We start from the raw sequence: 24,396 nt of genomic DNA, 5'->3' as shown, positions 1-24,396 counted from the left end.
GCCCATGGTCGCCCTGGATTTACCCTGTCAGAGACTTCCCCTCCCCAACCCTCACTGCAGCTCCTTTTGTCTCCTTCTCAGCTCTGATGAAGAGTGTCTTCTCACAGATGGGCTCTGACCTGCTGAGTATTTCCAGCACTTTCTGTTTGTACTCCTGAATCTTGCAGTGTGATGGTCAGCAATACTCAGCCATGGAGAGTTCTGCTTGAATACCATCAAATTTTGGACAGACCACAGAGCCTGAGTTGGCCATCTTCTAGTGGTGATTGATCTGCCTTAGTATGTGTCTCAGGGAACATCCCATGGAGCACTTATGTTATCGTGGATGAACTGGGACAGCTCCAAACACCTTTCAAGCAAAGATGCATTCCAACAGAAGGTGTTGATGCTCTCAACCCTGTCAGGGTCTCTGGGAAATTTTTGATGACATGAGTTTCTGAATGTGTTGGGGGGACTACATAGGGAGCACCTTCCTCACCACTTCCAAGGCTACATCCTAGTTTTTGTCAAACAGTCTCAGTGACAAAACATCTTTCCAGATGAGGTTGACTGGTTGGAGAAATTGTCAACTGGATTCACTCTCTCTGCTCAGGAATCTAGGCTAACCATTGCACTGTGGATTTGTGGTCAAGAGTTTCTCTTTGGGAACTTTTCCACCTGGATGGGTCTGGACCATCTTGCTGTGTAGTTCTGCCTGCGTTTGACCAATATGACTTGTCATAACCAGCAGGTATAAGCTTTGCAGTTCTGGTTAACCTTGTAGTTTTTGTTTGCATCTTCCCTGTGTAAATTTTGCACAACTTCTCTGGAGATGAGCTCAATCCTTGGGTTCCTTTCGTTATGGTTCACTGACCTGAACCCCAATTTTGAAGAGATTGATGCCTTTGTACTCTTCTGACGCTTTATCCATTAAGATTCTTCAATGCCGATCATGGTGCCTATCTATACTAATCCCATTTCCCCACATTAGTCCTGTACCTCTCAGTGCCTTTCCTATCCAAGTACCTGTCCACAGACACAAGAGATTCTGCAGATGCTGGGATCTGGAGCAACACACACAAACTGCTGGAGGAACTCAGCAGGTCAGGAAGCATCTGTGGAGGGAAGTAAACAGTCACTGTTTCGGGTCGAGAGCCTTAACCTGTCCAAACGCCTTCTAAACGTTGTAATTGTACCTGCCTCTACCATTTCCTCTTAGCGGGTCATTGCAGATAACCAACACGCTTTGTGTGAAAAGGCTGCCACCCAGATCTCATTTAAATTTCTCTCCTCTCACCTTAAACCTGTGCCCTCTAGTTCTACACTCCCATGCCCTAGGAAAAAGACTCTGACCATCTATCCTATCTATGTCCCTCATAATTTTATAAACCTCTAAAAGGTCACTCCTCAGCCTCTATGTTCCAGTGAGAATAAACCCAAACTATCCAATCTCTCCCTATAGCTGCAGCCCTTCATTCCAGGCAACACCCTGGTGAATCTCTCCTGCACCCTCTCTAATCCTACCACATGCTTCCCGCAGTGTGGTGACCAAAACTGTACACAATGCTCCAAGTGCAGTCTAACCAATGTTTTGTACAGCTACAACATAATGTCCCATCTCTTGTACTCAATGCCTTGGCCTATGAAGGCAAGCATACATTTGCCAATGATTTTCTCATCCTGCATGTTTATTTATGCCTTCTCATTGGTGGGGTGATTAGCGAATTTAGGAGTTAAGTTTTGGATTTCAGTATCTCTATCGTTAATATAAATTGTGAGCAAGTGTTCCCAGTACTTTCCACCTCCTGCCACTCCAAATATCACCCCTTTATTCATACCTGTTTTTGTTACTGAAGTGAGCTAGCTATCCATTCTACTTGTCCTGGACTTGTTCATAGATCTATTATCTGGCACATTTTGGAAGGCCTCTGGAAATCTGAGCAAGTTACATCGACTGCTTCTCTTATGGCTACTTTCTGTCTTTCCTCTTCATTCAATGAGGTTTACCACATAAGATTTTATCTGTTGAAATTCACGTTGATTATTCATTATTATGTAGGTGTTTTTCTATTTTCTCCTCCAGTTGGGATTCCATTATTTTTCTTTCCTCCAGTGTTAAGCTAATTGATTCACAGTTCCCTAGCCATGTTCTATCTTCCTTCTTAGAAAAAAGTGATGCAACTTCAGCTGCCTGCCACTTGTCTGGCACCACGTCTTTTTATAACAAATTATTAAATATGTATGATGGTGCAATGTATAATATGTCATCGTATAATAGTGTATCTGCTGTCCCTGTTAGATTTTATTAAAGTGCCTGTTTAGTTCATCCAGACCAAGGTTTTGTTCTCCTCAACTTTGATTACTTTACCTTTATTTTCAATGCACTCTAATCTTCTCTTCCTCTGTTAGTTGCACCCGGTCACTCTCAAGATGTGGATGTCACTGACGAGGCCAGCATTTATCGTCTGTCTGTAGAAAAACTGAAGAAAAGAACAGTTTAATGTTTCTGTCCTCTTGCTACCAGTGCCTGAATTTAAAAAAAAATTTTTTTAAAAATTCAAGCATTTTCATCTTTCATTTGTATCTTTTTCTTGCATATTTTTTAAAGAAAAGAATGAAAGACCGCTTAAAAGCAAAGGAAACTGCAGAGATAACTGAGTTGTTTAGAGTTGATTTGCTGTGGGTGGATAGTTAGCTGGCACAAAATCGTGCCAAACAAAAACACAAGACAGTGGAAGTACTCGGCAGGTCAGCCAGCAGCAGTGGGGAGACAAACAGAATTGATGTTTCGGGTCAAGGATCCTTCCTTGGAACTGGAAAAATAAATGTGCTTAAGTTGCATGGAGGGGGAAACTGGAGAGATCAAAGGGAGTGTCTGTCATAGTGTGCAGGTCAAAACTGCCAAAGTAACAATTACTTAAATCTGCCAGTTGGAGACAGAAAAGTAAAACAAAGTTAAACCGAGAGGTGAAACCACGAGTGTGAGGAAAAAAATAAGGGGGTTGGTTCCCTGAAGTTGTTAAATTCAATAGTTAGTTTGGAGGGCTGCAGTGTACCCAAATGGAAGAAGAGGTGTTGTTCCTCAAGCTTACAGGGCATCATTAGAGCATGTAGGATGCGAAAGGCAGAGAGGTCAGAGTGGGAGTGAACGGAGAATTAAAATGACAGGTGCTTTGGGGAAATGTAATAACCCTGCTGAATGAATATCATGGTTAAGTTAATGGACTAGCAGGCAGAGGTCTGGATCATTGCTCCTGAGACATTATTTCAAATTTCGTCATGACATTTGGGGAACTTAAATTCTATTAACTATATCTGGAATGTAAGAAAAGTAGCCTCAGTAATGGTGACCTATGAAGCCACTGAATTGTTGTAAAACCTTATCTGGTTCAAAAATTTGGACTGGTCTGGCCTAAATGTAATTCCGGACCCACCATGTGGTCTTATCTTAATTGCCTTCTCGGAGGGGGAGTGGGTGGAAGAGAGGAGGAACTAGGAATGGGCAATAAATGCATCATGGCCAGTTAAGTCCATACTCTGGAAAGATAAATAAGGTGATGCAAACTAATATATTGATCTTGGGAAGATGTTTAAAAGTAACGTGAAAGTTAGAAGCAGTGACCAATAGATATGTAGATGTAGATAACAGGAAGAAGAATCTAACAATATTGGAATCAACAAATGGCTTCCCAAATGATACTGGACTGTGTAGTTTGACAAATCTATTGTTTGGAAAGGCAGATGTTATGTACTTTATCAGCCTTCAGAAACAGAAACTTAGCACGTTTTGATCTCCTCATTTATAGCTTGGGTCATAAGCTTGGGCAACATGATGTGATGACCCTTGGAGTCGCCGCCTTTCAGATCAAATCACAACTTGTAATATGTGGTGCCTTTGTCTCTCTTCCTCAAGTTAATTATACAGGGGGGGAAAAGAGACAGAGAAATTCGGAGAGGGAACTTCTGAATCTAAGGCTATAGTAGTTAACTTCAGCCACCGGTTGTGGAGAGATTCTCTTTCTCCTCTTATTCCCTCTTCCCCCCCCTCCCATCGAGCAGAAGATACAAAAGCCTGAAAGCATGTACCACCAAGCTCAAGGATAGCTTCTATCCTGCTATTATAAGACTACTGAATGGTGCCCTTGAACAATAAGGTGGACTCTTGACCTCACAATCTACCTCTTCATAGCCTTGCACCTTATTGTCTGCCTGCACTGCAGTTTCTCTGTAACTGTAACACTTGATTCGGCATTCTGTTACTGCTTTTCCCTTGTGCTACTGATGTGATGAAATAACCTGTATGGAGGTCATGCAAAACAATTTTTTTCACTGTACCTTGGTACACGTGACAATGGTAAACCAATTTGAATTAAAACTGGAGATTTTCAAGAGCCAGGATTGAATGAGCAGAGCTGGGGGGGGATAAAGAGGGCACCGAGAGGAGCCATGCTTTGTCAGTGAGCACAGTGTTCACTAATACTTTTAGTGTCCCTGAAATTGGAGGGGAAAAATCAACCAAGATTATTCAACTTATTGCCCATAGTGGGGAGCGCATGACACTGGTTTTGAACGAGCACAGGATTGATGTTAATGTTTTCCTTCCTTCCTTCCTGTTGCTGAAAAGCTCCAGGCTGTCTTGCCTCATCCTTGAATATGGTCAAGGTGTTTCAGACTGACTGGCTTTGAGAAGAGATGATTAACCACTAAAGCAGTAGTTGGCTTTTTATTTTGAAGAGTAGGGATTAAATTGTAGTAAGGGACAGGAAAATCCAGGAATCTCTAATGGTCTTCTCAGTTTTAGCTATATTTGTTAATTCACCTCCATCACACTGTCGACCAGTGATTCTTCCTGAATGATAACATTTTCAGATCAGTACGTAACCAGTTTATTGGAAAGTACATAGGAAAAGATAATTGGGTATGAAATGATATTCATAATTCATTTGAAATTAATTTGTGATGGTGGACCATCCCTAATGAAGCAATAGGTGAGATAGAAAGTTACTCCAGTACTCCAGGGATAGTCCTGCAAAAATGAGGTGGCTGTAACCAATCTGAGTTTCTGATATTCTTAAATCCAACGTCAGAGTTCATAATCCAAGGACTGATCTTGGCATTTTCTGACTGTTTTTGAGAACCGAAAAGGTAATCTAGCCATTAGCTAGCTGCTAGTACATTGTATAGGGATTGAAATTTAACTTTGGTGAAGCCATATGATGGACTTCAATGAATTTGCTCTCTATCAGATTTGCACAGCTGTTTTTTTTCCCTACTGAAGGCAAACACGATGGCATTGGTCTTAAGAAGTCCTTGGTAAAAGTTCTGGCTTATTTACAAATTTCTGTTAAATGGGCAGCTGGTTAGCACAGCAGGCAATGGTGATGGAAGGGTAGTGTTGGGAGCTATCCCAATGCAATGTCTTGAGGGGCAACTCAGCATAGAAGGAGTCAACCATCAAACGTTGGGGCTGCCAGTATGATTGCTGGAAGAGACGCTAATGTAGATGATGTGCAGTTCATGTAGTGAGATGTGATGACAGTGGACTCTGAGAAGAGGTGAATAACCATTGCTGAAAGTTGGAGAGAGATCAAATAGAAGGGGGGAGTAATGTAGTCACGGTCACAAGGTGTCATTGATTTTAACCAAATTCAATACTGCCTTAGAAATGAGATCAAAAGAACTTGATCAGGGAGCAGTTAAAAAAAAGAGTGGCCTAGAGTTTGTTGATGCTGGTGATGCACTTAAAGAATTGAAAAGGAAGGTGACAAGTCTGGGGAGAACTGATTAGCTTGTGCTTTGTGTGTTTCTGAAGTGATGTAGCTGAGATCAATAAAAAAAAGGACAGTATTGTAGTCACAAATGTACCTCCTCTAACAAGTTCTCCAAAAATGCTTTCAACCTCCGCCAGTGCTTTACTTGGTAAATGCTTTGTGTATACTATATCATATATATTGAGTGTCCCAGGTTAGATCTCAAGTCCTCGTCAAGTTGAAAATCTTTTCACTCATGAGGAACGAAATATTTTGGAATTCGTGCTCTTCAATAGTTTCTGATAACACCGTCAGGGCTTGCATGGGTGGTTATCAGTTGAAGATAGCACAGAACATGTCATGCCACCATGATCAAAAACCTGCCAATACTCACTTGCTCGGACTTGCATGAGGAGAATGACTCTTGGCTGAGGTACCAGATACTGTCTGCAACCATACTTAGAGCAAGTGAACACCTTCATATTGGGGCTGTGGAGAAGACACTTCTTATGCATTTATTACCTGCATTGAATTTAAAGACTGAGTTTAAAAATAGTGTGTTTCAGGAAGCAAAGACAAGCTGCAGGTGTAATTATTGTTGCAAGAAAATATTCTTTCATAGAGGTTAGGCAAGCTAGGATCTCAGTGAACACTCCTTTTTTTGTTTTGTTGACTGCGTTCTTTGTCTGTAATCTAAAGTTGACAGTGTGCCATTCCTTCCTAATGCAACACCCATGAACCTAGTGTTCAGCTTTATGCCATGACATTTCTCCATTCATCTGAAGCAGGTGACATATCTTTCCAATAGAAAGACTCGAGCTCCATATAAAATATAAATCTTGAAAGCCAAATTATTGTATTCTGAGAAGGAATTGCATTAAAGCTAGGAACCAAACAGTTCCTAAGATTAAAAGGTTTTGCCAGTATAATCCTTTTGATGCCACATACTTGTATTGAGAGACCCTGAGCACAACCTGTCCCACCAATCAGTCATTTTGGCTTAAGTGATTTGAGGTACTTAGCAGAGAACCACATTCTCTCAAAATATATAGTGGGTTGCCCAGTATCTGAAAAAGTAATTCTAGGGAGAATACTGTTGACTGGGGCTTGAAGTGGCAATGTGAGCAACGTTTAACCTGATCTTACAGCAGATTTTCCTGTCGTGCTCACTGTTACAGATTCATCAAGGCAATTGTGGTGTGGAGACAGAAGGTTAAGTTACCACTTAAATGAATTGATTTGTCTCCAGCCTTATGATCTTTTATTTGGCAAAACATAGAAAATTCAGAGAGGAGTGTGTGTGCACCATGTTTCACGATGTTGACTTTTGCATTTCTTATTCAGTCCTTTCTATTCCTGTCCTCTGATGTGGATGTTTCATGAGGATCACACATCAGCCTCCTAAGGTGACCCGTTAGATTTTTGTTTGTTTGCTGATGGGATGTATGAACTGGACTTTCCATTTCTCCAAGAAAGAAAAAAGTACTTTTGGTTGCAGTTTACTCCCCACCCTTCACCACCCACCCCTTTCTTCAATTTCACTGTCAGTTAAATGCTGTCATGGTTGAATGGTTCAAAGGGGGCTGACTTTTCAGTGCACTGTAAAGATGCTCTTGTTAGAAAGAGCTGGTGTGTACATAGCAGCTGGGGACAAAGTGGGATTCAGCTCTGATGCACTGTCCAGGCTGATACCTGAAGAAAGCCCACTTGGGTGAGGTACTACAGGGTGACGAGTGGCTTTGGAGCTGCACTGTCTTATTTTGCATCTTCCAGGAGACTGAACAACTAAAGGAGTGGGTCTGTGCTGTGCCATGGATAAACCCTGTGTTACATAGGAACAGGAAAAGGCCCTTCATCCTCTCAACCCTATTCCATCATTTGATTAAAGCACAGCTGATGTACACGTCAACTCCATTTACTCGCCTTGGCCTGTTTCTTTAATGCCCTTACCTAACAAAAGAACATTGATGGAATAGATGATTTTCTTCTTTCTACATTTGTGTGTGAGCGAAAGAAAGATGGATTTCCAGACTCCATGGCCTCTAGTGAACTGTCCGTCAAGTCTGTTCTTACTTCTTTGGGGTCATGGATGCTCAAACACACTGTGTAATGAATTGATCTGTACGAACAGTATGCAAGACAAGTTTTTCACTGTACCTCAGTACATGTGACTATAATAAACCAATATCAATTTGTATTGAAGTTCTTTAGCCAAAAAAGCCGCAAAGGTGGGTGATTGGTCTCAGTGACTTTTTTTGATAAACTTGTTGATAGGGTCCATTGAAAACTCAATACAAAAACATATCTATCCTTTTTTTAAAATGGCTGTTGCTTAGTTGTAAGCCATTGTGTTGCCGATTATCATTTGATGGGATAGAACAAGTTGTAAATGCTTATAATAAGGCCTGCATGGAAAGGTGTTATTGTCATCGGGACTAACCTCTTTCAGTGACCAGGAATGGGGATTACTCCTGGTTCAGACTTGGAGAATACCCAGTTGATTCGGTGAGTGGATGCCGCTACTGTCAGTTGGTCAGGTCTGAAATATTCCCACTCAATGACCGATTGGGCTTCAGAGTGAAATCTGGTCCTAGATTCAATTAATTGAGTGGTTTGAAGTATGCATCACAGACAGTCCCCTCTAAAGTGTTAAAACAATCAAACCTAACCCTAACAGTGAACACAGCAGGAACAGAGAAACATAAAACATACAATGCAGTCTTTATCAGGTTGACATAAGACCATAACATAAAGTATGACAATACACCAAGTTGCTGATATTCTAATCCCCTGTGCACTCATGGTTTTCACCCATGAACTCCAACGTTGTGAGTGTCTGGTTTCCTTTCTGAGCCTGTGGCGAAGCAGCTCACAGAAACTTGGTGTTTTGTCCACCCTGCTTTCCTTTACTCAGGATCGTGCTTGGTAGAGGTCTGAGGACAGGACTGCAATTTACTCTCCTAATTGGAAATGCATTGGAAAGCAAATTGAAAGATGGGGGAAAAAGCATTAAAGAGAAAATAAAGATGAGAACAGAGAATCAATCATGGAGCAAGGGGATGAGGCAGATACAATACATTCCCTGACAGATACCGTGTGGAAGCAGGTTTTCTCATTAGCAGAAGGACTAATGTGGAGACTTCACCTGAGGTAGACACAGCTTCAGTCTTAACAACTCAACCAAAAGATGATACCTTTGACAGTGCAGCACACCATCAGTACTACACTGAAGTATTAGCCTAGCTCAAATATCTGGAACAGGATGTGGAATCCATAACCTTCTGATCCCAAGGTAAGAATACAGCCATTGAGCCAGGACTAACAGCATACGGGCAGGGTGTTCTATCAAAGGCTGGTAATTTTAGAGCAGAGTTTGGTGACTGCAGTCAGATCCAGTAATAAGGTTAGAACTTGGGAGAATAGGTTGGAGATATTTTAATAACATCAAACAAAGCAACCCATTGACTGAGAGAAGGTTATGTTTTCATTACTTTGTATTATTGTACAAAGTGAAGTCATGCTGATTGAATACACCGGGTTATAATTAATTCAATGTTGTGAAATGAAGCTGCTTAACAATTTATGTGTGGTCTCATCTTACCAAATGATATCTGGGTTTACTTTGAAGTTGTTAAGAAAGCACACAGTAAGAAACTCAAATATCCAGTTCAGATTTCAAACAATTTTCCACCCAAAGGCGAAATGGCCTACATATGTTCTTATGGTCTTATTACAGTATTTTATAACTAAGCATTGAACAAAATGAATGTGATTGCCGCTACTGTTCCTGAAATATTAGAGTTTTGCTATGGAGATTGCGCAAAATCAGTTGTCCTATTTCTGAGCTCAGATCATACATATTTGTGTTTCTACCCCAGAACACCAAATCATGCCTAACAATGTACTTGTGAACTGAAAATCATAAGTTTATATAATTTATTTTAAATATTGGATTATCATAGGCATTTAATCATTAACAGCAAGATTCCAGGGATTCTGAGCTGCTACTAACCAGCAATAACACCTTACAGGAACAGAATATGTCACAGCACATGCACATTAGCTCATCAGGAAATGATAAAGGCAGTGTTTTTTTTAACTGTTTATTAAAATTATCTCTTGGCTGTTAACATGACTAATAAAGAGATCAGTGCATTGAAACATAGCTGGCATATTCCATGGTGGCATAGTCGTAGAAAGATGCAGCACAGAACCAGACCCTTCAGCCCACCAAGTCTCTGCTGACCATCAATCACCCATTTTTGCACTAATCTTACACTGACCTTATTTCCCATTAAATCCCCTTGGATTCGACCAGTCCTCTATACACTATAGGGGCAATTTATGGTGCCCAATTAACCTATCAACTTCCACATTTTGTTTTAGATGTAGGAAGAAATCGGAGCACCCAAAGGAAACCCACGTGGTCACAGGGAGAGCGTGCAAACTCCATACAGACGGCACCCGAGATCAGGATTGAATCCAGGTCACTGGAGCTGTGAGGCAGCCACGCTATAGACTGTGCTGCTGAACAATGGCGTTTGACAGACAAGTGTAAAACGGAGAATGGGGTTGGAGATAATACAATAAATGGGTTACCAGAATCCTTTTCCTTTCATGGAGAAATGCAGTACCCAAAATTAGAATCATAGGGTTAGACAGCATGAAATGGGACCTTCGACCCAACTTGTCCATGCCGACCAAGCTATCTATCTGACCTAGTCCCATTTCCCAAATTATGTGTTTACAAATCAGTCTTTGCAGACTGCCAACTATGATGATTTGGTAGCTCAGTCAAGTGATTCCATCCCATTCAAACCTGGATGCTAGTTGAGAATTAAAGATAATGATGAGATCATCTGTTTAAGTGAAGCTATTTGAAAAATATTGACCAGACCAGCCAGGAGAAGATCCCTGCTCCTCTTCGATGTAAACCCCAAATGAGTGAGCAGATCAGGCCTGCTGTTTTTACATGGGTAAGCATAACGAAACCTGTATTGCTGCACTTCGGGATGCGGCTCTCAGCTTCTCCTCGGCACATGGAGGGTCTGAGCAGGTTTAGTCCAAAAATAATACCCTGCAACAGCAAGTACAGTTCCATTCCATGCTATATCCAAAAGGAAGCACCTCTCACATCTTAGCTCTCCCTCACCGCTTGCCACATAATTGATATGGATTCTGCAAACTGTAGTCTGATTCCTAATATTTGTGCCGTTGAATTTATTTTCTGTAAGCTCCTGTGAGATTTAGGGGCAGGTGGGAGGTTCAGTGTGTTTAAAAACTGATGGCACATGAGAAACTTGGTGCCAACCCACTAACGTTCACATTTAACCCATGCAATTCAAGGTAGATGAAGGGAGCTCCCTAGGGTGTGGCATTGAGCTTTATTAATAGATGGTTGGGGCATCAACTCATGTACATGGATTTCCTGAGCTTCCCGAAATTAAAAGCAAGAACAGAGGGACATTGAACAGGAGCTAAAATGTTGACAAGCAAATCTGCCAATAAATATTGAAGCCTTCAATGACACTGTGAACAGCTTTTTTTGCAGAATTTGTGCTGAGTGGTTTTATTTGGGCAACCTTAGGGATAAAATTATAACCATTTGAGAAGCATTTGTAAGCTTTGTAATTCACTTTAGCTGTGCATGTGACCACCTAGGAAAAGCACTTTGTAGCTTTCTTCAGTGAAATCAGCAATCACGCTTCCATTATTGGGTGAAATAGTGCAGTCAACATTAGCCAGAGGCGGGCTGCTGCTCATACACCCGCTGAGAGATGCAGCTTGTCGGTCACCATTGGCCCCATTCCCACTCTTACTATCTCCCTACTATTAATAGAATCAGAATCAGCCTATAATACTTTGGGGGTCCCTATACTGTTAGCTTTGTCTAGTCCCAGGTTCTCTTTTCCAACCTTTTCCTTCTGCTTGTCCTCTGATGAGAAGGACCTGTAATGTTATGGTAATAATCACTGGCCTATTAGTGTTAGTTCTCTGTTTGAAATTCACTCCATCTGAACTGTTTCTGGTCTGGGTCATTACCAGATCCAGCAGAGAGTGGCTGGTACAGCAGCAGGTAGGAGGCTTCTATCCTCAGCGATCCTTTCCTGCTCGAATAAGCAGGAGGATTTCTACATCTTACATCCTCTAAAATGTGACTCTCAATCCCTCCTGAGACTGGACCAACAGAGAAGGGTCAGTATCAGGAATTTAACCAGCACTGGACATAGTTCCAATTCAGCTTCTGTCAAGGGGAAATCCAGGGGAAAAGAGATGAGGGATGGTGACCCTAAGAACATTTCAAATTCTATCTCTCTTTGCCTTGAGTATATGTAATGATGCAGCATACACAACTCTCTACAATAATAGTTCCACAAACTTCACAACTCTCTTGAGGAAAGACTGCAACTTGGACAGTGCAGCAGCCTACCGGTAGTGCACTGGAGTATCAACCAAGATTTCTAGTTGGAGACCCTGGACCCTGGAAAGGTCCCTACAGAAATCCCTACAGTGTGTGTATACCATGACTAACAGGAATGAATCTAATAAAAAATCCTTCATCAATGAAGTTGCTGCATTTTTGTCACCGCACTGCATGAACGAAAGGTCTTTCTTTCTTTGATTGTGCATTTTATAATCCATTTCTACCACTGCTAATTAAACCTTGTGACAACTGTACATTAAATGAGTTGGAGAGACAATTAGTAAAGAGCCATATGTTTGAACTAGAGCAGTCTGTTATTCTGCTGTTGTAGGTTGTTTTTAGTTAACACAGATTTATTAATTCATTGGTGTAACATGAGTGTCAAAAGTAGGGTAGGCACTTATTGCTTTCGAGGGAGACACTCTTGTGCTATTGCAACCATTGTCATTAAAGTGCTATTGAAAAGAGAGTTCAGGATTTCCGTCCAGTGAATGAAGGGAAGGTGAAAAATAAAAGCAGTAAATGTTGGAAATACTCAGCCAGTCAGGCAGCATCTGTAGAAAGAGAAAAAGTTAATGTTTCAGGTGTGAAACGTTTCATCAGAACTTTTGATGAAGGGTCTTGGATCTGAAATAGTAACTGTTTACCTTTCCAAACATGCTGCCTGACCTGCTGAGTGTTTCCAGCATTTACTGTTTTTTGTTTCAGATTTTTGATTTTCAAAGATGATAAATGGCTGACATAGGATTAATGTATAACTTGGAGTATTTGGAAATGGTTGTGTTCCAGGCAACTGTTGCCTTCTATGTTGTGAGAGTCATGAGTCTGGAAGGTGCTGTGACAACAGCCTTATCAAATTGCTGCCATATGTCTAGTATATGATGTGCACTGGAGCCAGGGCACATTGAAGGTGGAGGGAATTGTTGTTTATGGTGGAGAATGGGATGCTGATCAAGCAGACAGTATTGGCTTGGATTATGTCAACATGTGAACCTGGCATCTTGCAGCTGCGCCTATCCATGGAACCGGAGATCATTACATTAAATACCTAACCTGTGCCTTGAAGGTGGTTGAGGGGCTTAAAACAGTCAGGTCATGACCTGATTGTTGCAGGGTATCTAACGTCTGACAAGAAACATAAATAAAAGCCAGTGGTGCAAGTCACTATCATCTCTGCCACCGATGACTTGTCCAATCTCCCTTGCATATTAACTTCTTGTCTCTTGTTTTCCAGAGCTTGAAATCCGCCAGCGCAAAGGGTCTATTGCTCCTGGTGTGGTCCTACTTACCGTTGGGGATCCAGAGGCTCATGTTGGCAGTGGAGGTGCAACCCTCAATGCATTGTTGGTTGCTGCCGAACACCTCAGTGCCAGGGCAGGATATACGGTACGTTGATTAAGTATCAATATGTCTTTAATTTAAGACTTAAGTCTTTTGTGGTGATGAATAAAAGGCAAGATTTCAGCTTGTAGAATCACAGAGTCTTACAGCAGAGCAGGCCATTTGCATTGGCTCTTTGAAAGAGGTATCTAGTTAGTGTCATGTTCTTGCTCTTTCTCCATTGTCCTGATAAATTTTCCTTTTACAAGTATTTATTGTATTCCCATTTTAAAAATTATTGTTGAATATGCTTCCATTCTTTAATTTCAGGCCGAGCATTTCAGATTATAAGACATTGTGTAATATCAAATCCTTTCTTCATTTGCCTAATGGTTCTTTTGCTAATTCGCTTAAATTTGTATCTTTTGGTGACTAGTCCTTCTCTTAGTGGAAATGGCTTCTCCTTGCCTACCTTATCAGGACCCTTCACAAGTTCAACATAATTTTAAACTGTCAGCCTTCCTGGTGGCTTAGCTTGTCAATGCTTTGGAAATTGTGGTGTTGAGCCATATTAACCACATGCCAGACACAACTAAAAACAGCACACTGTAAGTCTTTAGTGGGCCAGGCAACATTTGCTGAGAGAAAAAGTGTTAATTTTTCAAATCGGGCAACATTCTGTAGAAAGCGAAGCAGAGTTAAGGTGAAGGGTCAATGACCCTTCATCAGAACTGGCCTGGATCATGTCACCCTTCTGAAACTCCATCTCTCTTGCCTCAGAGTGTTTCCAGCAATTATCGTTTGTTTTTTTTTCAGATTTCCAGCATCTGCACTTGTCTGATTTTCAATAACATTTCAAATCTGTGATTTTTTTTTTCATCAGAATTTGAAAAGGTTTAGAGAAATAGCAAGTTTAAAATGGAGAGAAAAGGAGAACAAGAGCAAGTTCTATGATGGGGAGAATGCAGGTGAGATGAAATAAATAAAAAGATCGTAGTGGAAATCAAAAGAGCTTGATAATGTACTAAGTAAAGAAACAAAATTCAGTTTGGAGAAGGAACAACAGAGGTAGTAGAGTCATTATCTGAAATTGTTGAAAGCAGTGTTGATTCTGGAAGACTTTAATGTGCCTGGTCAAAAGCTGAAGAATGCTCCTCAAAATTATGTAGAACTTTGTTGGAACATTGTGGAAGATTGAGGACAGGGACATTGGAGTAGGAGTGACAAGCAACTGGATCCTCTGGGGATACACTTGTGGACTGGATAGAGTATTCCACAAAGCAGTTCCTGATCTCCGTTTGGTCTGCCTTTGCGGGAGTGAATCATGAGCACTGAATGCGGTATACTGCATGGAAAAAGTACAAGTAAATCACTAGAAAAGATGTTGGAATTTTGGACAGTGGGGAGGAGAGGGTAAAAGAGGGAACATTACATCTCTTGAAGTTGCCTGGGAAAATGCCATGGCAAGGAGAAGATGTTGCTGAGATGAGGGAATGTACTAGGGTGTCCTGGAGGGAATGGTGTCTGCAGAATGCTGAAAAGGGAGTGGAGGGACAAGATATGTTTGTTGGAGGCATTAGAATGGCACTCTCAGACTTATCTGGCTTTCTACAGTATTTGCTTCCCAGTCTCAGCTCCTGGTCTGTTGTTAGTTGGCTGGTCTTATTTCAGGGATTGGTATTATTTCAGAGACACAGGAGACTGCAGATGCTGGAATCTGGAGCAATAAACAACCTGCTGGTGGAACCCAGTATCAGTGGGGTTGGGGGGGGAGGAATTGTTGACGTTTCGGGTTGAAATCCTGCACCAGTCCTAATGCAGGGTTTTCATCAGAAATCTCGACAGTTCCTTTCACCCCAAGTATTAGTTAGGAACCTGAAACAGAGTCATGAGTGTGTTGACTATCATGGCTGGGATTAAATTAAGAGCGACACCCACCTGTAATTGTAATCTGGCAATCCCAGTTGAAAAATATGGATGAATATTTGGTAAGAGCTATTTGGTTGTAGCAGAGAATTTAATTATTGTTGAATTATTAATATTGGATTTCCTTTTGTGCCACCAATTGACTCTTCATCTGCACTCTCCTAGAGGTTATTACTAATTGGGTATTCTCTTCACAGTATCAAGAATGCACATTCAATTAAATGTCTGTGATAATGTATGGAACTAGTTCAGAGAGATTCTGAAGGTGGTAAAGGACGTGAGGATTTGTGTTAATAATTAGTTTTATAACATTGTGGGCAACATGCTGGTTTTGCACACCTAGGTTTCAGAGTCTCATTTATTTTTCTGAAAGCAATTGAAAAGAACCCATGCAGATCTTGCCATTTCGTCTATATCCTCTCAAAATAGCTCCTCTGTCCTGTAGTATTTACATATGACTTTACAGGCATCTATCCACCACCGCCACCCACCCCCCCCCCGCCCCCCCCCCCCCCCCACAACCCCGGTACTTGAAGGCAGTATTCTGGCATTGTCCATCGGCATTATTGAGTTTTACGTGCACGTACTTACACATGCACAAATTAATTAAATCAGTGCTGATGATGTGCAGTATCTTGGGCCTCTGAAAGTCCAAGCAATTTAATTATAGTGGATTCCCGAAGGTGATGGTGTCGCAAATTAATATTTTAGAACCCAAGCTGCCAGCAAGGCCTTAAAACCTCTAATTGTTTCCTATATGAAATGCACAAATGTCATCTCGAAAGTGGAGTTTAATGCTAGGTGGACATATTCTTTGAATTATTTCATCTCCTTCTCCTTAGTGAATTCCTGAGACCTGAATTTCCACTTTTCTATTTAATTTCCTTTTTGAATATTTCTTGATTATAAAAAGAGGAGTTCCAAATTAACCTCAGCATCCCCTCGGAGGAGGCAGTGATTCAAGTTCCTGCTCATGACCCATACTCACTGTTTAAGGTTACTGGTTTGAAAGGTAAATCTTGTCAAATTGCATTAGTGAGGGCGGTTATAATATTTTCCAGGGTGTTTGCATTCACCATGCTATTTTTCTTCCTATGGCAATGGAAACTAGCAACCTTGACCTTGGATGAAATGTGAGGTGAGCAGAGGAACATGCTTGGCACTGATGTCCTCTCACTCTATGCATGCAAGCCATAAACATCATTGATTCTCACAGCATGCATGTACTGAACTTGAGTTCTGCTAACACTTGTAGACTGTGCATCAGAAAAAGGTCAATACCTTCAATAGAAGAGAAAAGTCTCATTGAAGTTGAGGGAATGGGTGAACAGGGATTTATTGTTTTATTAGTTATTAAAAATATTGACCCTGTCATTGGGCCAAGTGGTTGGTAAGTCATATAGTCAAGTCTCAACAAATACTTTCACAGTAAGCTGGCAACTGTAGTTACAGTGCCAGAAGCTTGAAGAAGAGAAGAGGGCATAAATACTTGCCCAGTTTTTATTGGAAAATATCATAATGTGAAAAACATTTGTTCATGGGCAGAATATCCTCCAAGGCTGCAGTGTAATATCTAAAACTTGTGAACCAACCGTCAGGCATTGAATGGAGAAGTGACAGAGCAGCTTGACAGGTGGAATAAAGGATTCAATTCAATATGTGTTTTTGGTATAAAAATGAGGGGGAGCTTTGAAGCCTTTCTTCATGTTTGTTCTGTTATGGTGGATTGTATCAGCAGCCACTGTCTTATTTTGCATTCGTTGGTGCTTTGCACAACAATGATCGATGGAAGCTTTGTTGTAGAGTAAGCAGGTGGTGTTGTCTCATTGTAATGCTGACAAACTATAGCATTTTAGAAAAACTTCAGTCAGGTGATAGTGTTGGAATTGTTAATGACTGAAGTGCCAGCAGTACACCTTCAGATAAACTCCACTTTCCATTTCTTCTGTTTTCAGTTGCATAGCTGATACTTCTAGCTGCCTAGCACTGAATTCTGTGCATATCCAGTTCAGGCCTTTTACACATTCCTGATCTTTTTGTCCTTGTCATTGGAGACCATGCCTTCATCTGCATAGGACCCTCAGCTTCTGGAACCCTCATCACTGCGTCTGTACTCCTACCTTCAGGACATTATTTAAAAAATAATTGTTAACAAGCCATTCTGTCACCAGTCTTCATGACACTTACAGTAAATCCATCCCCTGCTCCTTTGTATTTTTTTCTCTTTTGAGCAACTCAAATTGTTCCACTTCTCTCAACTCTCATTTAAAATCCTCATTCATTACTCCCTATCTAAAGATTACAAACAATTTCTTGAGTTATTTTCACTGTTTTGCTCTATCCTCTTTTATATCAGATCCCCTCTTGTTCTTGGCAATTTCATTTACCATCTCTATTCATTACACTGCCTCTCTTCACTGCTCACTTATTCCTCCATAATCTCTCCCTTCATATAAATTACCCAACCTGTTATCATGGCTGTGTTCTTAGTTTCACCACCTCATGTGGCTTTTGACGTGATAAGGCTATCTCTGATCATTTTCCTTGCAGCATTTTCCAGCCACTTCTCCAGTTCCGCTTTTTCAGTGATCGGGGGAAAAAAACCTCTTCAAATTGGAAACAACAGCAACTTCTAGATCCCAAATGTCCATTTTTAAGTTTTCAATTCATGATGTTTCCGTGGTTAACACACGATCTCAACTGCACTCTTAATGATCTACTCCCATTAAACCTATTACTTTTATCCTGGTTTTTACCCAGAATAATCTTCAACTCCACTCTCATAAGTTTTTCTTCTGTCTCACCTTTTGACTCCTTCATTATCAACTTCTCTATGAGACTCTTCTACTCCAACAACCCTCTCCTGCACATTAGATAACGACAGAGCTTTCCTTTCTGGACTCGGGGTTAGTTGTTACTGTTTATAGTTCACTTCCCTTAGATATGATATCCCTGGCCTTGAACTCTGGTGTCATCATTCTGTACTCAAAACAAACCTTTAACCTCTCCGTCCTTGCAAACCACCATTCCAAAATCATTTTTTTGGCAGATGCTTAATTCAATCCCTTTATTAGATTACTGTCATTGCCTCAGAACTAGATCCCTCATTTGTGGCTGTCGAAAGTCCAAGACTATATTTGAACAAAACCAACATTTCTGTGCCTTTCTGAAGTTCCATGCTAATATTAACAGAAATAGATAATTATGTTCTTGATAACAATTGTTTACAAAATCTAGTTGTGTGCAGATTGCTTGCTTCCATTATTTATTTATTTACTTCTCGTGATCTGGGTGTCACCGACAAGGCCAGTATTTATTGCCCATCTGTAAATGCCCTTGGGAAGTTTGTGCTGAACCACCTTCTTGAACCATTGCCCTTGAGAAGTTCATGCTGAGCTACTGCAGCCCTTCTGATGAAAGTATTCCCACAGTGCTATTGGATAGGAAGACCCAGTGACGGAGAACCACCAGTGATATAATCCGTGGGGTTTCTGTGAATCTGCTGCTCTTATCCTTCTTGGATTGCGAGTTTGGGAGGTGATGTCAGGGTAGCCAAGGCAAATAACTGCAGTGCATTTTTTAGATGGTATGCACTACAGTGAGTGCACACCTGATGATGGGGGGGGGGATGCTCAGCCTTTGACCTGCTCTTATAGCTGTGGTATTTTTGTGGCTGATTCAGTTGAGTATCTGGTTAAAAATAAGGATATTGATGCTGGTGATGATAATGACTTTGAATGCCAAGGGTAGGCAGTTATACTATCTCTTGTCGGAGGTGCTCAATGCCTAGCCCTCTTTTAGTGCAGAATAATTTGCCATTTATCAGCCCATGTCTGAATTTCATCTGGGTATTGCTGCATTGCAGACATGGGCTGCTACATTTACTGAGGAGATGCAAATAGAATTGAACATTATGAACTTATCAACAAACATCCCCACTTCTGACTTTATTATTGGAAGAAAGGTCATTGATGAAGGTGTTCGTTTCTGCTGATGGTCCACAGCACGTCATGAATACCCAGTTTTGAGCTTACCAGATCTGTTCGGTTACATTTAGGTGGCGTCATCTATGTAAAGACAGGACTCCGTTTCCACAAAGATTTTTTTCTAAACTTTTGTTTATCCAGCACGGTAACAGGCCCTTCCAGCCCAACAAGCCCGCACTGCCCAATTACACCCAAGTTAACCTACTAACCCATACGTCTTTGGAACGTGGGAGGAAACTGGAGCACCTGGAGGAAACCCATGCAGTCATGGGAAGAACGTACAAACACCTTACAGACAGCGGAAGGAATTGATTCAAGGTCGCTGGCACTGTAATAGCGTTACGCTAACTGCTACACTACCGTGCCACCCTGCAAGGTAATTACCACTATCAATGTTTCTATCACAGGTAGATTACTGAGGAAGGGCCAAATAGATTTATTCCTCACATTGGTTCACCCACCACTTGCTACAGAGCCAGTCTGGCAGCTTTGTTCTTCAGGACTCGGCCAGCTCAGTCAGTGGGATACTACCAAGCCACTCTTGGTGATGGGCATTGAAGTTCCTACCCAGAGTACTTTCTTGTGCCTTTGCTACTTTCAGTGCTTCTTCCAAGTGTTGTTTAAGACAGAGGAGCACTGATTCATTAGTTGAGGGATGTAGGGGTGGGTGGGGGGTTACAATAGATGGTGATGGGGAGGAGGTTTCCTTGTCCACGTTGGATCTGATGTCATAAGACTTCAGGGGGTCTGGAGGCAATGTTAAGGACTCGAACATCTACACCTCTCACCCCCATCCCACTGTGCCAGCATCTCTGGTGGGTCTGTCTTACTGAGGGGACAGAAGTGGAGAAGTCTGGCACGTTGTCTAAGGTGTAATGCTGTGAGTGCAATTCTGTCAGGCTGTTGTGTGATTAGTCAGTGAGGCAGCTCTCAATTTGCATACCAGTCCCCAGATGTTTGTGAGGAGGACCTTGCAAGGTCAACTCGGTAGAAAGTGACTTTCTTTGGTTGCTAGCAGGTGGTCCATCTGATATTATTCTCTCGCTGTTTGAACACAGCTGTGAATGTTCAACAGAGTGACTTGCTGGACCACTTCAGAGGGCATTTTAACCGTGAACTAAATGCAAATGTCTTCATACCATGGACTGCACTTCAGAAATAATTAATTTGTAGTGAAGTGCTTCATGGCAATGTTGAAAATGCGATAAGGTGCTGAATAATCCTGATCAAATGTCCTGCAAGGTATGTCAAGTACAATATAGTCTTCAAAAGAAAGAAAATGAAAATGGACATTAAAGTTCTGGATTTGAGTAAGGCCGATTTCCACTCAGTGAGATGGAGACTAAGGTGTTGAAAGAGAATTTAATATGATGGAGAAGCAATTCTTACCCCCAAGGGATAAAAATTCACCTTGCCAAAGAAAATCCATAAATGACTAAAGCTAAGGAACAACATAAAACAAAATCTTTCAGAAACACTAGTACAGAAACCTGTGTGAGATGCAAAGAAAAACAAAACTTGAGGGCTAAGAAAAAGAAAATGTCCAAGGATGCTCATGAAACAGAGCTCGACGGCATTGCAGAAAGTGTAAATAAAAGAATATAATTACAATGAGATGTTCATAGATAGCTAGACATGTATCCGAAATGGCGGTGTCACCAGAAGCAGGACATTCTTCACTTCCCTGTTGATCACCTGTTATAAAATAAGTCACACTAATGTCAAGACAGATCATTCATGGTTAAGTTAAAATGAGATATAATATTAAACCATGGGATGTGAAATATTAGGCATCCTCTGTGAAAGAAGAAACTTTTTAAAAAGGTCCATCTTGGATTCTGTCCCAAAGACCTGAACGGTTTCAATGAATTGCAGCCTTTCTGATATCAGCAAATACATTGCAACAACGGCTGAAAGTTACTACCATGTTGCTGATCCCACTGCAGCAGTCTCATTAATATTGCCTTCCCTTCCTGTGTGTTTCTCTGCCTCAGCATGAATCAAAAGGATGCAGAGTAGCATAAGTTACTCATGTTCATAGATTAATAGAGATTTATAGAGTTATACAGCATGGAAACAGGTCCTTCAGCCCAACTTGTCTGTGCCAACCAAGATGCCTATCTAAGCTAATCCCATTTGCCTGCATTTGGCACTTAACCCTCTAAACCTTTCCCATCTATGTACCTGTCCAAATGTTCTTTAAACATTGTAATTGTCCCCACTTCTACCACTTCTTCTGGCAGTTCATTCCACTTAGCCATCACCCTCTTACCCTTCAGATCCCCATTAATTCATTGCCCTCTCACCTTAAAACCTTTGCCCTCTAGTTTCAGACTCTCCTAGTCTGGGGAAAAAAATTGTGACTATCTACCCTATTTATGTCCCTCATAATTTTATAAACCTCTATGTCACCCTCTAGCCTCCTTCGCTCCAAGGAAAACAGTTCCAAATGATCCAATCTCTCCTTATAATCCAGTCCCAGCAACGTCCTTGTGAATCTTTTCTGCACCCTCTCTAGCTTAATCACATCCTTCCGATAGTGTGGCGACCAGAACTGCACACTATACTCCAAGTGCGGCCCAACCAACGATTGGTACAGCTGTAATATGGCATCCTAGCTCTTGTACTTAGTGCCACAGATGATGAAGGCAAGACTGCCCTATGCCTCTTCTCCACCTTGTGTACCAATGTTGCCACTTTTGGGGAACTATGCACTTGTACCCAGAGGTCTCTCTGTTCAGCAACATTCCCCATGGCCCTGCCATTCACTGTGTGTGTCCTGGCCTGGTTTAACTTCCCAAAATACATCACTTCATACTTTTCTGAGTTAAATTCCATCTGCCACTCCTTTACCCACTTTCCCAGTTGATCAACATCCTATTGTAACCTTACACAATCTTCTTCACTGTCCACTCCACCACTAATGTTGGTGTCATCTGCAAGTTTACTAATCATTCCAGCAACATTTTCATCCAAGTCATTACTATATGTGACAGGCAACAGGGGACCCAGCACTGATCTCTGCGGGACGCCATTGTTCACAGGCCTCCAATCTGGACAAACAACCATCCACTACCGCCCTCTGCCTCCTACCACTGCCAATTTTGTATCCAGTTGGCTAGCTCACTCTAGATCCCATGTGTTCTAACCTTCCAGACCAGCCTACTGTGCAGGACCTTGTCAGAGGCCTTGCTAATGTCTTTTCAGGTGACATCTACTGCCATGCCCTCATCAATCCTCTTGGTCACCTCTTCGAAAAAACTCAAAACTCATGATACATGATTTGCCATACATAAAACCATGCTGACTCTGCCAAAACAGTCCTTGTCTCCCAAAATGCAAAATAATCCTGTCTCTCAGAATCCCTTCCAGTATCTTTCCCACCACTGAGGTAAGGTTCACTGGCTTGTGGATCCCTGGCTTGTCCTTCTTAAATAAAGGCACAATATTAGCCACTCTCCAGTATTTGGTATTCCACCCGTGACTAACAAAGATATAAAAATCTCTACCAGGGCCCCAGCAATTTCTTCCCTTGCTTCCCTCAACATCCTAGGACACACTTGATAAGGTTCCAGGTATTTATCCATCTCTTTGGGAATGTCGATACGCTTCAGGATATCACCATTCTCTTCTCTGAACTCACTAGCTTCCATGTCCTTCTCTATGGTAAATACAGACGAGAAGTATTCACCTAAGACCTCACCCGTCCACCATGGCCCCACACGTAAATTACCACAATGATCCCTAAGGGGACCTACTCTTTCCCCAGTTACCTTTTTACTCTTAGAACCTTTTGGGAATATCTCACGTCCCCTTTTTGCCCTCCTCATTTCCTTCTGAAGTGTACTCCTGTATCCCTTATACTTCTCAAGGGAATCACTTGATCCCGGCTGCCTACTGCTGACATATGCCTCCTTTTTCCTGACCAGAGTGTCAATATCCCTTGTCAGCCAGGGTTCCAAATCCTGCCAGCCTTACCCTTCACTCTAACAGGAACACGCTGGCCCTGAAATCTTCCTATCAACTTTTCAAAAGCTCCCACTTTACCCACAAACAGCCTCTCCCGGTCAACCTTGGCAAATTCCTGTCTTATGCCATCAAAATTAGCCTTGCCCCAATTTAGGACTTGGACTTGTAGACCAGTCCTCTCTTTTTCCATAACTATTTTAACACTAAAAGCGTTATGGTCACTAGTCCCAAAGTGCTCCCCCACTGACCACTTGCCCAGCCTCATTTCCTAAGAGGAGGTTGAGTTTAGCTCCTTCTGTAGTAGGGCCATCCATATATGGTTTCAGAAAACTTCCCTAGAGACACAAAGAATTCTGCCCCATGCAATCTCTTAACAGTGTGGCAATCCCAGTCACTATTAGGGAAGTTAAAATCACTTATTATTACAACCCTATTATTCCTGCACCTTTCTGCGATTGGTGGATATACATGGGCAGTGAGTGCTACAGTGAGAGTTAACAGTTAATATGTTGTAGCTGAGTCTGATACATTCACCTGGTCACTGTGCAGTAATCTGCTATAATCATCTCTTCACACACCCATATCCCAAATATGGAAGCAAAGTCTAAATGTGACAACTGGGTAAGAGACAAGCTAGCATTTTAGATTATGGACCAAAGTCGAAACTTCCTGATCTAGGATGAGTAACTTGCAACAAATTATTCAACAAACTATAACGTATTTTCTTTCTTGCCTTTATGTCTCTTTCTGTGCTGTTTTCTCATTTCCACTTTTTACTATTTTTTACCATTTGCCACTTTTGCCTTTTTTTTTCCCCTCCTAATCTCTTTTGTTTTATTCCCAAATATCCTCCCGCAGCTTTGTCCTCCAGCTACTTGGTCACATTTTGGCTCAAATCACTCGGAGCAACTTCTGGAAAAGTTTCGTGTTCCATTTCTCCTCCCCCTCCCCCCACTCCATGTCATGATTTGCCAAAGTTTCTAATGTTCAAAATCTGTGCGATAAACCATTGAAATATATATTGTAAATTTATTCACTCCAC

General features: G+C 41.5%; 1 protein-coding gene across 2 annotated transcripts in view; it reads left to right on the top strand.

Annotated features, from left to right (window-relative positions):
* Nucleotides 1-24,396, top strand: part of LOC127577349 (L-fucose kinase) — a 245,635-nt gene that overhangs the window by 57,873 nt on the left and 163,366 nt on the right. For both annotated transcript variants that reach the window (XM_052028477.1, XM_052028478.1), the window contains exon 3: nucleotides 13,388-13,539. In XM_052028477.1, the coding sequence (XP_051884437.1) occupies nucleotides 13,388-13,539 (152 nt within the window). The remainder of the gene's footprint in view (nucleotides 1-13,387; nucleotides 13,540-24,396) is intronic.

Source organism: Pristis pectinata, chromosome 13, assembly GCF_009764475.1.
Source record: "Pristis pectinata isolate sPriPec2 chromosome 13, sPriPec2.1.pri, whole genome shotgun sequence".
Classification (NCBI taxonomy): Eukaryota; Metazoa; Chordata; class Chondrichthyes; order Rhinopristiformes; family Pristidae; genus Pristis; species Pristis pectinata.
The sequence above is the reverse complement of the archived record's forward strand: the minus strand, read 5'-3'. Positions and strand labels throughout refer to the sequence as shown.